Source organism: Diceros bicornis, chromosome 25 (genome assembly GCF_020826845.1).
Source record: "Diceros bicornis minor isolate mBicDic1 chromosome 25, mDicBic1.mat.cur, whole genome shotgun sequence".
Lineage (NCBI taxonomy): Eukaryota > Metazoa > Chordata > Mammalia > Perissodactyla > Rhinocerotidae > Diceros > Diceros bicornis.
This window is the reverse complement of record NC_080764.1, coordinates 27,759,724-27,777,146: the sequence shown is the minus strand read 5'-3', so window position 1 is coordinate 27,777,146 and position 17,423 is coordinate 27,759,724. Positions and strand designations below refer to the sequence as shown.

At 47.7% G+C, this 17,423-nt stretch overlaps 1 protein-coding gene across 3 annotated transcripts in view; it reads left to right on the top strand.

Annotated features, from left to right (window-relative positions):
* PLXNC1 (plexin C1) overlaps positions 1–17,423 on the top strand; it is a 147,237-nt gene that overhangs the window by 113,671 nt on the left and 16,143 nt on the right. For all 3 annotated transcript variants that reach the window (XM_058568651.1, XM_058568650.1, XM_058568649.1), the window contains exons 22-23: positions 6,985–7,162; positions 9,707–9,810. In XM_058568651.1, coding sequence (XP_058424634.1) covers positions 6,985–7,162; positions 9,707–9,810 — 282 coding nt within the window. The remainder of the gene's footprint in view (positions 1–6,984; positions 7,163–9,706; positions 9,811–17,423) is intronic.

Sequence of the window (17,423 nt, the reverse complement as noted above, 5' to 3'; positions counted from 1 at the left end):
TCTCTCTCTCTTTAATTCACTTTGGTGTAAGAACCAGACTTTTCTCTTGACCTTAATTTGCCTCCAAAATGAAATTAGAAATATATTTTATAGGTTTTATTTAATGAAAGCTATTATTGGCCTAAGTCCTTTTATGATTAAGTTGCTGGTTTGTAACAAATTCTTCTAAAATTACTTTCTAGGTATTACACGGTATTACAGAAAGGATGCGGCAACATCCCCGCCCTCATTAGCCAGGAATGTGGTTGAGGAGTTAATGAGGTAGCTGGATCATCCTTTTGCCGCCCAAGTGTGGAAGAATTTTTCTTCCCCTACTATTCATTCATCCTCCTAACCTCTCACAGCCTTATTTTTTCTGCAACTTCCAAGTCATGTGAAGGGACAGTGGAGCAGGAATGTGGCTGTGTGTCCAGGTGGCGTAGCTTAATGCAGAAGGGCTGGGGTTTGGAGTCTGACAGTCTTGGGTGTAAATCCAGGCTCAGACACTTTGCTAACTGGCTGTGTGACCTTGGGCAAGTCACTCAACCTCTCTAAACCTGTTTCCTCATCTATAGACAGGTGATCATAAACCCTAACCTTGTATATTTGTTATGAGGTCAAAAAATAATATACGTCAGATGTCTAGCCATCAGGCCTGGCACAGAGGACGTGCTCATTATTTATTTATCATAGATTTTCTTGTCTGAGCTGTTTTTCTTGTCAACTGTAAGGTCTACTAAGCAGAAAGCACCCCCTCACCATTGTTTTCAGTTGGTTATTTATTGATGATGGGTGATGTAGAGAGTTGATTAGCTGAATCCATCGTCATTAAAAGCTTGTCTTAAATGCTTGTGTGCTTATGTTACTATTGAAAACGTTACCCCGTTACCTCCTCTATGTGGGCGTTTACAGCCTGTGGCAGACAGCATCCCCCTGGACAGAGGTGAACCGGACGGCACAGTGACAAACCTGAACAACCAGCTGCCTAAAGGGGCTGGGTTGTGACATGCTGCAAAGGACCAAGTCCGTCCAGTCTGGTCCTTTCTCTGGGTTCTGGGCCATGTGTCTTCCAGATAGCCTTGCCTTCTCATAACCCTTCTTGGTGACAGGCGTATTCCCAAATCCATTAGGATGCTATTCCCCTGCAGGGAACAGAGACCCAAGCTACATGTGGCTTGAGCAACAGAGAAGTTTCTTTCTCTCCCACGTGAAGTCCTGGGGTGGACAGTCCAGCACTGGGATGTCCTCGCAGACCTGAACTCCTTCTCTCTTGTCCTCAGGTCACCTCATGGTCTGTGTTTGCTCCCCCAGCCTCCTTCCACATTCCAGCCAGCAGGACATAAGCAGGGCTGTAGAAAAGGGGACAGATGGTCACCAGCTGTCTTTTAAGGAAGTTTCCCAGAGGCTGCCACTTAACATATCTGCTTCATCTCATTGGCCAGAACTTCATCACATGGCCATACCCAGTTGCAGCAGAGGCTGGCAGAGGTCGTCTTTATTCTGGGTGAACATGAGCTCCATGAAAATGCCTGTGGGTGGTGCGTGAGCCACAGGGTGCTCCAGATTGAGTGGGTTCCATGGGTGCCATGCCAAGCCAAGGTAAGGAGGTCGATCCATCTCTGCCAGGCTGTGTTCACGCTGTCCGCTCTGACAGCATGGATTGAGACCCGCAGGCAGAGTGGGACTGCCGTCTGGAACTTTATCACCTCGACTGGCCTTTGGCTTTGCAGTTAAGGGTGTGGACACATCCTAGTCATGACCCTCACCAGCTCTATGGGCTTGGACACATTTCTGAACCTCTCTGTGTCTTGGTTTCGTCATCTGTCAGATGAGGCTAATACCAGTGCCCGCTTTCTAGAGCAGTTGTGAGGACTAAATGAGTTAGCAAAGCGTTTAAGACGATTCCCAGATTCCCTGGCTGTTGTTATGAGACACCTGACGCGTATTCTCGTCTTCAGCTTTTGTTTTTATAAATAGTCCAGGGCTTCTCTCTCAGATGGCAGGCAGTGGTTTTGGAAAGGCAAGCATGGTTCTTCAAGTCCTCTAACCCCCATTCTACCCAAAGGAAGTGGGATTCTTTATCTAGACTTCCTGACCTAGAAGCCTGAGTAAAACATTAAAGCTTGTTGCTCACCAATCTGATTAGAATTGAAACCAAGTATCTCCATGGTCTAGAGGCCTCCTCATGTACTGCTGCACATGCAGCTCCTTTCCAGACCCAATTTAAATGCCCCTTCCTCCATGCAGCCTTCCCTGATTTCTCTTCCTTTGAAAACCCTCCTCCAAGTTATTACCTCAGAGAGGTAATAGCTCTCTGAAACTCTAAAGCACTCCATCTATACGTACTATTTTCTACCTGGCATTAGAATTTGTTGTGTGTATCCCACAGTTGTTGTACCAGTCTTCAGAGACTTCCCAGGCGAGATCAGTGCCAGATTCTACTTTGTGTCGTCTGCAATGCCTAACACAATAGATGCAAAGTAGATGGATGTCAGGGAATGAATTTATCTACTGCAGCATCAAGCTCTGTCAGTTTAGGTTCACTCTGTATGTAAGAGAAAATCTGACTAATGGTGCCTGAAATAGTAAGGGCGTGGAGTTGCATCCTAGAGCAGAAAGTCTGGGGGTAAGTAGCCCCAAGGCTGGTCAATCCACTCAGCAGTGGTAGGGCTCCGGGTCACCATCTCCATGTTCCTTTTGTCCCTCCCTCCTAGCCACAAAACAGCTGCCACTGCTCCAAGCACTGCTCTCCCCTTTTTTTATATTAGAAATCCTTTCCCTTTTTGTCTCAGTGGCCAGAACAGGGTTACATGACCAGTCCCTGGTCTACGAGACGAAGGGAATTGCTACCGGTTGTGATTCCTAACCTAGGCTGGGCCCACTGCTATCCATACTTGGCTTCTGTTAGCACACGAGGAGGGGTGATGACTGTTGATTGGACAACCAACCACATCTGGTGCCCCAGCTTTGCTGACACTTTCATGCCAAGGACATAGGGAGAGCCAGGGCAGTTCCTCTTAACAGAGGGGTAGATTTTGGAGGAAGAGACTAGTGTACAGTTTAGAGCACTTCACCTGTTTGTGGGTATTGAAAATTAATCGCCATCCCATAGATTTGGACCTCAGTTTACAAAACATTTTCAGATTTTGAAAGATAGGAGCCCTAAGTGTTTAAGAACACAGAGCTAGAGTGCCTGCTTCTACCGTTTTCTTGCTGGATGATCTTGTGCAATTTACTTAACCTCTCTATGCCTCAGTTTCTCATCTGTCAAATGGGAATAATAGTGGAATCTATGTCATAGGGTCGTGTCTGAGATTAATGTATATGTACTAATACACACACGCACATCATTCACCACAGAGCTTGGCACACAGGAAGCACTCCTTAATTTGCTGTTATTACATGTCGTTGTTTAGTGATCCTGTCACTCCTTTGAGATAGGGACAATGAGGATTTTAAGGCTCAGAGAAGTTAGATGACTTGCGCACACTCCCACAGCTCAGGGCTCGGGCCCTCAGCCCGCCTGTCCTCCACTCCCGAATTCTCTGTGAACACTTGCGGAGGGTGACAGAGTTGCACCTGGTGCTGGATGTTGTTTGACAGGGGACGCCTCCTTTTTCCACATGCACTGGGAATTATCTGAGAACAAGGCCTATGTCTTAAGGTCTCTCTCACACCCTAGCCCTTCACGCTGAGCAGGGCACAGGTTGGACGACTCTGGTTCAATGGGTTTTGAAGGGGAGTGATGGCGCTTCCCTGTTGGATCTTCCCGGAGGGAGACAGAGGCCCAGTGAGTGTTTTCTGAGCCCGGGGTGGGGTCGAGAGGCAGGGCCGACCCCGAGAAGCAGCATTACACTTGGGCTTTAGGAAACTGCTGTTGGAGCACTAAGTGTTAGCAGCATAAAAAATGAACACAAATCAATTTGTGTCTGGATTTACTCTCAGAATTCCCCGTGGACTCTATAAAATGCCATTTTACCTTTTTTCCACCCATTTAGCTGTGGAGGCAGTGGCAGATTTACATTATTTTACATCCAGTTAAGTTTTTTTTCCCCTGTGGTTATGTTTTTAAGGAGAACATTTATTGCCTATAAAGAGGTCTTTTTGTTAAAGACAATGGTGCCCTTTAGGTAGTCACAGAATGTTATTTCACAAATAGCTATGAAAGTATTACACAAGCTGGGATCGTGGGAACTCTGATTAAAAGATGCTTTCCGTGCGTCTTTATCTTTGGAAGCCTATGAAATAGCTTAACCACCAGTACTCCCACCGTGAAGAGACCACCTCGAAGGGAAATATGGGGAGACACGGGTACGTCTGTGCAGACCAGAGGAGGCAGTTCTAGCATTTGGAGAACCCTCCAGAGCCCCATTTGTGCTGGGAGTCTAGCTTAGGACTTCACTTGCAGCCTGATCTACGACAGGGTTTCTGGAGGTCCCGAGGGTTCCTGGGCTGTAGGTGGGACTCGGAGGACTGAGGGAGGGCCAGGGTGGTAGGAGGAGGGACCCCGTAGCTGAGTGGTTCATGGTGCCAACTCCTGGCTCTGCCACTTATGAACTGTGTCCCTGGAGCAAATTATTTGGCCTCTCGGTGCCTCAGTTTCCTCACTCTAAAAGGGGGATGATAATAATACAGCCTCCTTCACCAGGATGTTGGGAAGATTAAAAGAAGTAAGTCTTGAAATGCTTTTGGCAGGATGTCAATAAATGTCGCTGGAAAAGGGAGGAGAGGCCGAGGACTCTGGCCTGAGGCTTCGCCACGTGGGTTCCGTCTGCACAGTCCACCCAGCAGCTGCCCTCCTCGGCCAGCGCTCCCTGCCTCCTCTTCCGTCCAGTGTGTCCGGGTCTGTGAGCAGAGGCATGCTGCAGCCCTTCTGGTGGGTGACCCGCCCGGAACACAAGTGTGCAGGGGAGCCACTCTCTGTCCCAGGAAGAAGACTCTCAGGCCAGACTGACATCACCGCCTAACCTCAGAGTTCTGACTCCACTGATTCACAGTTTTAATCATTTGGTTAGGCCCGGACCACAGTGACTGTTGCATAATTGTAAACAGCATTGTAGGGGCACGATGTAAAGGCAGTTAAAAGAAGACATGCCACTGAGAACCCTCCCCGAGTTTCAGAAGCCCCTTTGCTGTGTCAGTGGTTTGTTAAGTCATGTCTCCGAAGCGCTCATGAGCCGCACTGTCTTCTCGGTGCTATGTGGTTAGTTCAGCTCATCACACAGGAACCCCAGGAGGCAGGTACTGTTGTTATTCCCACTTTGCAGCTGAGAAAACTGAGACACAGAGAGGTTATTTAGCTGGTTAGTGGTGTGCTGGGACAAACCCAGGAGTCTGAGCCCAGAGTGATGTTCTGCCCTGTTCTGCTTGCCGGCAGCGTGCTCCTCACTCTGGTAGAGGTGCTGAGCGTGGAGTCAGAGTCCTAGCTGCTCAACGCCGCTGAGTCTCTGTTGCCACATGAAGCCGTATTAATACTAACAATAATAATTGTGATAAGTTATATGAAATAACTTACTGCTATTATTATTACTGTCATCATCATCATCATCATCATCATCACCATCACTGAGCCCTTCCCAGCAGCCTGGCCTTGTGCGAAGCCTGTGACATGCATTATCTCATTTAATCTCCATGACAATGTTAGAAGGCAGGTACTGTTATTAGACCCATTTTAAAGTTGAGTTAACCCTAAGGATCCTCATTCTCCACATTATTTGTGTTTTCTTTTTTTTTATTTCCCTTAGTTAGTCATTTTACATTCTCTCATCACAGCCAGGCTCAAAAACGTTAAATAACTGTGCATTTCACACCACACTCAGGGCCCCCCCATGATTACCAGGGTGCCTTAGACTAGCCTGTACGTTATGCTGATTACAAAATACTCTCCACACTTCCCTGAATCGGTTCCCCCGAGGATCCACATAGGTAAACTTTGTTGTTTTTGATCTGTTTATTTTTAGACAAAGTAAACCTGAAATTGCTTTTAAATTCATTTTGAAATGTTCTCTAGTTCTGTGTTTTCATACATCCACGGAGGCCTTACTTCCCCATAATGTGATTCTGAGGTTTTGCTGCGCTGGGAGAATGTTAACTGACAAAACGTTAAGTCATGGCGCTGAAATGTAAAGTAATTAATGCAGGAATAATAGTATAGGGTGGGGATCCCGGGGTTTTAATGAGGGCTTTGGAAACTGTCTGACTGAAGATGTTGAAAGTGGAGGGAGAGATAAATGTTACCGTAATTAATGCTGCACATTAAAAAGTGACCTCTTTGGGGGCCGGCCCGGTGGCGCAAGCGGTTAAGTGCGCGCGCTCCGCTGCGGCGGCCCGGGGTTCGCTGGTTCGGATCCCGGGCGCGCACCGACGCACTGCTTGGTAAGCCATGCTGTGGCGGCGTCCCATATAAAGTGGAGGAAGATGGGCACCGATGTTAGCCCAGGGCCGTCTTCCTCAGCGGGGAAAAAAAAAAAAAAAAAAAAGAGGAAGATTGGCGGATGTTAGCTCAGGGCTGATCTCCTCACAAAAAAAAAAAAAAAAATTGAAAAAAAAAAAAAAGTGACCTCTTTGGCGTGATCAATACAGGGACCTCGTAACCTTTGCTGTCACCTGGAACTTCACTTCTGGGACTCTGTGGTCCTATTAATAAAAAAGATAATCGCCAGTCTGCCCTCATCTACTGTGGAACCTTTCCATTTTTTTTTGGAGGATGAAATTAGAAATCGCCATTTTTAGAATATTTATGTGTGTATATATATATATTTTACCCTCAGATGTATTTACTCAATGCTTGCTCTATAGTGAGAGTTTTAACTTTCTGTTTTCCTTTCCATTATCCCTGAAAAGAATGGATTATGTAAGAAAGATGAAAGTAGTATAATGCGATACGCTGTTTGCTAATGTGCTGTCAGCGGTATTAGTAGGACCCGCCAAGGTTTGTGTCTTTTATGAATGCCTTTCAGATTGCAATTATCTAATAGACTTGGAAACCCGCTTGTATTCTTGCAGGCATTAAACGTCGTCTTTGAAAACATCCCAGAAAATGAGAGCACAGATGTCTGTCGGAATATTTCAGTCAATGTTCTTGATTGTGATACCATAGGCCAAGCCAAAGAAAAGATTTTCCAAGCATTCCTAAGCAAAAATGGCTCTCCTTATGGACTTCAGCTGAATGAAATTGGTCTTGGTAAGGCGATGCGGGAGCTATTTTGTCCCAATCCCCGATGAGCATCCCTCCTACGTACTCTCCCTCCCTGCCTGCCCCAAGTATGTAAGCTTCTATTTGGTGAAGCTTACATCGCCTTCTAGACCTTATAGTGCATGTCTAGGGGCCAAGAGACCGCATTGCTCTCCCATGAGCATCATGATTCTTCCTGGGAAGCATAAGCCTTCAGAGATGCTGTTTTTTTAAATATTATGTTTGTAAATCAGATTCATGAGATTGCTAACCCTGAGGCCGAATGGATTCACCTTGCATCAAGAAGTACAAAAAGGTGTAAACCCCTTGCCTTCTGTATGTGTTGCATTTCACATTGGCATTTGATTTGTTTGTTGTGATACCGAGTGTGTCATTAGTGGGTGGCTCAGACTCTGGGTGTTAACTCCGACATGCTGGAAAGGTCATCTTCCTCTCCGCTAATCGCCTCCTGCATTAAGTATATTCTCCAATCTCCCCCCAACGTGAAGCGGCATCTGCTGTGAATTCATTTGCGGGCTCTATTGGTAGGCTGCAAGGGAGAGCATATGCGTGAGCCAGCTAACAGGGCTCCACTTCACTCCAATGTTCATCAGCATTTTAAAGTTGAGCTCCACGCAGTCCTCCCAGGAGACGGTTGTGGGATTTTATAGCAGATAACAGGACAGGAAAGAAGGGTAACATCACAGCGGTGACAGACAGCGTAACAAGGTTCATCTCCCCTGTGTGTACAGTTGTAGCCTGGACTAGGCAGGCAATTAAAATCATGCCGCCTGGCCCTGCAAGTCAAACCTCCTGCTAAAAGGCCATTGAGAGGAGCCTGGGGGCAGGGTCTGGCTGATTTGAGTGAAATCATGCAAATGTGTAGCAACTACCTGGCTTCACAGAAAGCAGGGCGCTAAGGCAGCTCTCCTGCACCTCCGTCTCCTTCCTCCTCCTGTTGGATGGACTGTTGCCCACTTGAAGACCATTTTAGCTCATCTGGTTAGAAGCAGGGTCAAAGGGGCAGCCCCAGCCAGGAACCAGTCACATGACCCAGGACCATCAACTTCCTTGCCCTGAGCCCACCTCTCGCAAAGGAGTGCTCTGACAACGGTGGAGATGGGTACACGGAGCCGAGGGCCACAGGGAAAACAGCCCAAAGGCCTCCGTCCTGCCAAGTCAGTGGTAATGTCAGCACACCATTCCTGGGTTTGCGCCTATCAGGTGTTCCTGGCCTCCTGGTGTAGGAAAGCAGGGAGCAGGACGAGCAGACCAGAAGCTTCACGTTGTAGTCTGATGGTCAATGGGGTCACAGCATATCAGCCATGTCAGGCTTCTGTGTGTCTGCTGATCTTCCAAGCTACCTCCAAGGCTGGACTCAGAAAACTAAGGCAAAGCCTTAAAACCAGCCGTAAATTGTATTGAAATCCAATACCAGACGCAGCTATGCTCAGACCTCTTTATAGCAGAGGCTCACAGACTCAGATGCTCAGAGGGGCAGGAAGTATCATAAAGAAGAGGTGTCAGCCTGCCTAGGACAGTGGGAAATGGTGGGGCCCGACTTAATTGGGGAAAGACACGCCATCTAAGGGCTCAGTGCCACTTAGCTTCAGCTGATGGTTGCCATGCAGGCCTGTGTGGTCAGTGTTACCAGACGGTCCAGTTTTTTAAAAAAGAAATCAGAAGGTCAAATTTTTTTGTGCAAACTTCCAATCTTTAAATGTTGGTGCTGAGTTGACATTAAAATAATAAGTAAGGGCTGGCCTGGTGGCGTAGTGGTTAAGTTTGCGTGCTCCACTTCGGCGGCCTGGGGTTCGCGGGTTCAGATCACCAGCATGGACCTACGCACTGCTCATCAAGCCACGCTGTGGTGGCGTCCCATGTACAAAATAGAGGAAGATGGGCACAGATGTTAGCTCAGGGCCAATCTTCTTCAGCAAAAACAGGAAGATTGGCAACAAATGTTAGCACAGGGTCAATCTTCTGCGCCAAAAAATAAAAAAGTAATAATAATAAGTAAGACATTGTGCAGGTTCACAAAAAGAGAAAACACACATCGGTGGGCTACATTCTGACCCTAGGGCACAAGTTGGCATCCTCTGTAAAGGAGTTAACCCTGTGGTGCTGGGATATTAGCCCCCCACCTTGCAGGGAGCTCCCTGTGCACCCCCACACGGGGGCCTACAGAAGACAGTTCACAGTGCACCTGCTTGTGAACACACACACACACGCATGTGAGCACGCCATTTGCTTTTAGATTCTTCTGAAGAGCTCAGTCCCTCTGAGGATGCGTTATTTGGTCTTCATTTGGCTTCACTTCCAGGCTTAGCCTCAGAGTCAAAGCATCAGGGAAAAGTGGTCTTAAAAGTCAGAGCCCTAAACACAGAATAAAACTCAGGCTACCGGTCTGGCTGACGTATCTCCAAACATTCAAATAAATATTTAGCACTTAAGTTTTATCTATTTATAAATAATATTTGCAAAAGTGACAGGGTAGCATTTAAGATTTCTCATTGTAATTTTAAAAGAGAAAAAAATGCTTTTTTTTTTCAGAACTTCAAGTGGGCACACGACCAAAAGAACTTCTGGATATTGACAGTTCCTCTGTGATTCTTGAAGATGGAATCACCAAGCTAAATACCATTGGCCACTACGAGGTAAGAACAAGGCTTAGCCACCAACGTCTCCTTCCTCATCCCCAATCCTAACTGGATTAGATAATCTCCAGTACCATGCGAATTCTGTAAAAAATTACAGGACTCCCACCCGTTTTCTGGACTAGTTTGTAGACTGTGTGTTTCTGGGGCAGAAGTTTTCCTTAGTTGCTGGTTTGGAAGAGCCGGTGAATTACTGTCTCTTGTGGTCTGCTGGCTCCCCCGGAGCCCCCTCTCCGAGGGCTTCGGTTTTCACGTGGCCCCATCACTCTCCATCCTGCAGCTCAGGTCAGAAACTTCACCTTTACAAGATTCTCTGGTCTCTCGAAGCGTGTTCCTCAGCGACGCTCTAGAACAGTGACCATTGAAGCTTGACATGGAACAAAATCTCTGAGGGTCCTCGGCCTCTGTACTCTCCGCAGCATTCACAGTAGACGGCATAACCTTCTGGGTAGAGTCCGTTATTCCTAAAGCAGTTCTGCATTTCCCGTTTGCAGTATTCAGCAATGCCTCCTTTGGCCCCTGACCCGCATGCTGGGTGAGCGTTGAGGTGGGTGAGGGAGGCATGTGACCTCTCAGAGATAGGAGTGTCCAGAAGCCTCCACAGATCCAGAGAGGAGGCAGGGAGGTTCCTGGACACACTGGGACACTGGGAGTCATTCAGCAGCATTATCCAGATCTTTGTTGAATATCCACTATGTGCTAAGAGCTGGGGATGCGTGCGCGATGTGAACTAAGACCAGGTCACAGCCCCAGGGAGAGGGTGGAGAAGGGGCAAGGAAATGAATAATGAGGCAAAGTTATAATGCTGTGGCTCAGAGCTTCCGAGAAGGCTTCCTGGAGGAAGCTACGACTAAGCTGAGACCTGAAGAATGAGGAGAACTCAACCAGGAGTGGGGTGCCAGCCCACCCAACAGGGAAGGGAGAGCATGAGTATTCTTCCACAGAATGACTTTTAGACTGGCTAAAACTTCTCAAGGGGTAGGGGTGGCAGTGAGAGCCAATAATAGCCAAGGTTTACTCTGTGCCTTTATAATAATAAGGCTGTAATAGCCCAAACTCTGTGCCAGGGGCTGTCCTCCATATTTCTCTTTATTTTGGCTTGTTCTAGCCTATAGCTGTCCCGTGATGTCTCGCTTTGTAGATGGGTACACTTACTTAGGTCAGCGAGGTTTACGGATGGCTAATCAGTGGCAGAGCCACTGGACCCAGGTAGTTGGATTGCGGGGTCCATGGCTTAAGCAGTATTCGCCGCAGCTTCTCAGAGAAGGTGGCCAGAGAAGTGGGGGAGGGAGGCAAGAAGGGGAGAGGCAGATCATGCAGGTCCAGTTGGCATCTCCAGGAGTTTGAATTTTATCCCAAGAATGGTGGGAAGCCATTGGAGGATCTTAAGCAGGGGAGACTTGTGTCTCAGGAAATGACTGTGGCTGTGCATGGAGCGTAGCTATAAGAGGTGCAGAAATAGAGAGACCTGTTAGAAGCTGGCATTAGAAGAATTTCAGGTGAGGAATGATGGTGACCAGAAATGATGCAGTGGCTCTGGAAATGGAGACAAGTAGATGGATTCAGAGATGGGCAGAAAATGGACGCCACAAGCCGTGCAGATGGGAGGGATACTGGAGTGAGGGAGGGGTCAAAATGGCACTCGGGGGGGCCGGCCCTGTGGCGCAGCGGTTAAGTGCGCGTGCTCTGCTTCGGTGGCCCGGGGTTCACTAGTTTGGATCCCGGGTGCGCACCCACGCACCACTTGTCAAGCCATGCTGTGGCAGCGTCCCATATAAACTAGAGGAAGATGGGCACGGATGTTAGCCCAGGGCCAGTCTTCCTCAGCAAAAGAGGATTGGCATCAGATGTTAGCTCAGAGCTGGTCTTTCTTACACACAAAAAATAGTATAATAAAATGGCACTCGGGGAGGCTGGGCAGATGTGGGTGGGTGCTCTTCCAGAGATGGGGAAGACAGAGGGAGCAGCTTCCAGGCCACTTGTAGAGTAGGCACTTCCTATCTTTCTTGACTGTAAAGTCCCTGGGAGATGTGTCTGTACCAGGAGGGCCTTTGGACCCTGCCAGGCTCCCCCTCACCCAGAAAGAAGCTGAGACTGCTCCTTGAGCAGGGCTTTCTGGACAACAGCCAGGAACAAAGGACACCTCATCCTTGGGCTCTTTGCCTGAGTGGGTCTCGGAGCCAGTTTGGGATAGGTGCTTCGGGTGACACCCAGGTGAGTGCTGCCCCTGCAGCCTTCGCTGGAGGGCACCTAGCAGAACAAGCTGTGGATTAACAGATTGTTCCTACGCTCACCCTCCTGCAGCTCAGATTTTCCAACCTGGGAATCATCTTGCCAAGTGCTGTTGGTCTTAGCTTTTGGAGTTTGTAAAAATCTCTAGGGAACTTTCTGAAAGTACGTATCCCTGTTGGTGGGCCACCCTTGGAGAAGCACTGCTCCAGAGGGAATGTAATGGATAGGAGGAGGGTAGAGTCGGGGGCGCCGCCCGGGCGGAAGTGCATAGAGAGGGGCTTACTGTGGCATCAGTTGAAGTCAGGGTTGCAGCCCTGCGGCCCTCTCCTTCTTTACCTGTGGCTGGGTAGCCAACTTGTCTCTGCGAGTTTGGAAGGAACACAGCCACCGACACCCTCCTTTGGTGCTCTTGACTAATGTGCTTGCCTTGCTCAGCTGTGCGGGGAGAGCTGGGCCACCCTGGTCAGGCTTCTCAGCGTCCCCTGGCAACCGTGTGGCATGGGGTAGACGCCAAAGGAAGGGGTGTGGCCACTCACTGCCACTGATAGGGAAAGGCAGGACAAGCCACTTGAGCAGGGAAAACGAAGAACCGCCACAGCCATCTGCAAGGCGAGGGGAAGGCTGTCAGGGGAGATAGAACATCAGTCTTCACTGGAGACATTGGCCATGCTAGACACCTATCTGCTTAAGGATGATAATGAAATTAATCCGGCCTGTAGTCACTTCCCGTCCAAGTGATTTATTGGCCTCATACCCTAGCGTTGCCACATGGTGGTAATAAATGACAAGACTAGGACACAGGGGCTTAGAGGATTCTCCTTATGTTTAAAAAGCTAAGCCGTAAGGCAAATAAACGCAGGGAGCTTGAAGGGAACTCGGGAGGTCATCGGCCCTGTGCTCTCTATGCCTGGACCATCTCAAATGCCCTGATTTTCAAAGACTGCTCGGCAAATAGTATCCACCACCACCCTCTGCCACCTAAATCTGTGCTGGGTTTAGTAGCGCCCCTGCAGATTCAAAATTTGGAATAACTTGACAGGGCTGGGCTGAAGCTTACTTTTACCCATTTTGTTAAAAGAAAAATTTTCTCGAGCACTTGCATTTCCCTCCAAAGACACAAGATGCTAATTATCACTCTTATTCATTTACTAAAGCGCCCTAGTTTGAGTCACTGTAAGTGCTTGAAAGCAAAAAACTATATTTCATTTAAAAATAGGGTCTAACTCAGAGTTTTAAGTGATTCAGACTCACTTCCCTCCAATTAGCTCAAATTAGTTAGGTTTTAAAGTTAATCTTTAGTGACGGCCAGTTCCTCCTACTATCTAAACACAGTCCCCGCTGCTGGAGTGTGAGCCTGCTTCTTCTTGCCTTGTTCTGTCCTTAGGGCAAACAGAGCGTAGCTGCTGTCTCCTGAATGATTCACTGTTGGTGTATTTGAACGGGTTTCTCTAGAGGGGATCTGAAGGCACAGCAGAAATATAGCATCTCCTGGACCAGATGCAGCCTCCAGAGCCCCAAATGGCCAGTAATGCCCTGTCACCTATAGGGTGGCATCCTTGCCACCCCTGGGCATTGCAAAGGTTGCTTTCCAAGATGACAATGACAGCCAGTGGCCAGCACTGTTCACATGCATAAGCGCAACTCATGTTCACAACATCCCTCTGATGAAGGTGCTTTTATGACTCTCATTTTCCATCAGATGAACGCACAGGAGGGTGAATTTCTGCTCCAGCCTCATGCTGTCCTGTGCAGACGAGGGGTAAAGCCAGTGTCTTTACGAACACATTAAGCCAGAGGCATCCTTCTCCACTGTAATTAAATCCTCCCCAAGCGCTCCCTTAACTGGCTGTCGCTGTGTGTGCGTTTACTACGAAGGGGACTGCGCCGGGTTCTGGAGCTATCAAGATCAGTTGTGTGTACAGGGGCCGGGAGTATGGTCCCTCCAGGTCTGGGCTTTCTTCCCCTCACCTGCCCCCCCCATGTGACCTTTGGCTGGACCGTGTTATCACACCCGCACCCCGCTGTGGAGAGGCATCGAGTGTGCAGGGCAGGTGTTGTGTCGGGCTGGAAGTGTTCTCTACAGATCACACCTCTCGTTCTGAGCTGCGAAGTTCTGAGAGACAGAAAAGACGTTTAACCACATGTCGTGGAAGAAGGGTCCTTGTAACCAGTGCATGCTAATGCCGAAGTGGTCACTGCTAATGCCAAAGTGGGCATTCAAATGGCATTTAAAGCACATAGGAATGTTCCAGAGATTCTGCTGGCTAAGGTCAGTGGTGCTTCCAATCAGGTATGTCGTCTGTGACACGAGATAAAGGGACTGGACTATCTCTAAAGGTCTCTTAGAGTGTGAATGACTTTGGATACTTATTTAACAAACTCCTGGAGTGCTCCTTGTACACTGGGCACTGTTCTAGGGGCTTTTACAAAGAGCAACTCTTTAGTGCCCCTTAACAACCTGATGAAGTAGATACTGTCACTGTTCCCATTCTGAGGCACAGGGAGGCTGAGAAACTTGGCCAAGGGCACATAGCTCTTCTCACTGGTGCCCCAAGGGTGGAAGCAGATGAGAAAGGAATTGCACTAGGGACTGTGGCTCCTCTCAGGGCCAGAGGGATACCCTTGCTCAGAACGGGGCTTGCAGCCCATGCTTCTTGCCCCTGGAGCAGCCTGGCTAGAGAGCTGGGGCCGACTTATGAGAAATCCTGGTAGTTACCTTCTCTGATGTCAAATTCAAAAGAGTAACTTCTCTTAAAATCTTATGATGAATCTCATGTCTATGAGTTTATCAAAATGCTTCCTTATTTCTAATCCTATTTAACATCCTTTAAGGCCAGTATTCCTTGAAGACGATGACATTTACCTTCATCAGAAGGGAAGCCTCTATCAGGCATCCGAGAGCTGACAGCTCCAGCCCGACAGATGCGCCCTTAGGTGCCCAATTTCACACACACTCTTGGAGGCCAACTCCCTCCTGGATTCTCTCTGACAGTCCTCAGGGGGAGTTTGTTGCTGGCCCAGGGCTAATTTCACTAGTTTCAAGACTCCGTTAGAGCTTTGTGCTGGGTATCAGGAACCACATGTGTGATTTGATGTGCCTGTTGAGAATGTTCTGGCAGGCCCCTTCCAAATACTCCGATGATCCCCGAGCCTCCTTCACTGAAGGAGCAAGGTTATGCCTCTGGCCCTGAGAAAAAAGATTCCTTTTTCATCTGTCTCGAGCCTTGGAGTGTCAGTAAGAAGAGCTAAGGGGAAGATGGGGAGAGCAGTGATGACGAGTGGCTGCTGGGACAACGCTGGTCGAGTAGAATTCTGTTTTCACGTGAGGCTGTTTTAGGAATGGGAGATACCAGTGAGGGTTTCCACGTAGTGATTTGTATTGATTATTGTGTTTTCAGTTTTTTTCCTTTAAGGAAAAAGTGTCACAATATTTCAGACCATATTCATATTCAATTATGAATATAGCGAGTATTCATAATTCTCCATAAAATTCTTAGGCTAAAATTCCAGCTTTCCTTTTGGCTAAACCATATGAAATTGCCGATATTTGAACCAGTTTTACCTATAAAAATGGCAGTTTCATAAGGTTAAATATAAGTTCAACCTTATATTTCTAGAAGATCTATTTTTAAGGAATTATCTTCAACTTATGCCATAAAGATAGTATTTTTACCACAAAGAAGTTTCACCTTCACTTGCAAATGGTCTGGAGGATGAGTAAGTAGCTTCTGTTTATTTCAGGAGTGACTTTAAATTGTTGACGTGGGTCCATTTCTCCCTGTGTGCTCACAACTTCTAATTCTCACGACGGAGAAGTCTACAGTTGTCTCTGCCTCATTCTAGCACGGGCCAGCCATCATTGAAGGGGTATGGCCTTGTTGTCACATTGCATTCTGGAGCATTGTGAGACTGGAAGGAATTTAATTTGAAATTGCTGTGTGTACCAGTTCTGCTCTGGGCTGGAGAAACATTCCTGCCGCAGATCCGTCTAGTGACATTAATCTTGCTTTGATTTAATTTGGTTTTCATTCCTAAAGTAGGGGCCCAGAGGATGCTCCCTGCCTCACAGGAGTAGGGGAGGATTAATGAGTCACTCTCAGGAAAGCATTTGGAGCTCCTCAGATGGAACAAACAGCATCATATTTTTAACACTTTGGGTTCTGTGGCACTTTTCAGAGCGGCGTTTCTGTCCTTAACTCGGCAGCAGCTGACTTGTGCAAAATAGAAAATGGAAACATTTTCCCCCAACAAACATCTGTAAATAAGCTAGTTTTCTGTCTTTATGATGGTGTTAAAGTGTCGCATGGGGGGGAGTGTTCCAGCCCTAGAGCAGCTGTGGAAGTTTAAACACACTCACACACGTACATGCGCAAACACACACACAACTCATCCACTAATAAAATGCTTTTACACTTGCTCTCAGGAGATAATTTCAGAGTAAAATTTCCTTGGTACAAGCCGCGTCTGCACTATCTTAATGCCTGAGAGCACAGCGCCAGCCGTGAGCCGTTGCCAGCTCTTGAAAAGACATTTGAACTTTTGGCAGCGCTCCTTATCAGAAGGCCCATCCGCAGTGTTTGTGATTATAGAGTAAGGGTGCTCGCTTTTGGCACAACAAAGCATCTGACAGTGGCGGAGTATTGGCTCAACACTCAACGGGATCCATTTGGGATTCATTCTTTGACAATTACCCACAATGAATCAGCTTCCTTTTATAAAAAGATATTTATTGGCTTAGAAACAGAGCATATCCAGCTCTTCCTAGGGAGGAATTTTGTAACTATGTTCAAATGTTCTCATAAACTCGGTGTCTGAGTATTGCTAAGGGGGTGCCTGCACAGAACGTTTACTTTAATTGCATCAAATCTGGAGGAGAATAGAAAAATCAGCCAGAAAACAAGGAATGGCTCAAGGGGAGAGGGGAGGATGTTGGGTAATAACAGAAGAGTCAAAGAGCTCAATGAGAGTTTATAATCTGTGCTCGAGACACTTTGCAGAACCAGGTGGCCCTAGCCAGTCCTTGCCCGGCGTCCCCTTCCCTACAAGATGTCGTGAACACGAGTAGTTGGAGGCCGCTAGCCTAAACTTCGTGGCTGGCTGAACACAGCTGGCTGGACAGCTATGCCCGGGGACCTCTCGCTCTGTGTTCCTTCCTCTGTGGGTGCAACTTGAAGGAGATTAGGCTGTAATCCTTTGGTGCTTGCTAAGCAGGTTTGTACATTCTGATAACCAACGTGCAGCAGGCCAGAAGATAAATTCTTGGTTTCTACTTTTTTCCAAACTGGGGAAGGCCAGGTCCAAATTAGTATTAGAATTCAGAACAGCCCTAGAGCTTCAGCGTGGAGGGAGAAAGCACTTAGCTGATAATGGTCAGAAATGAC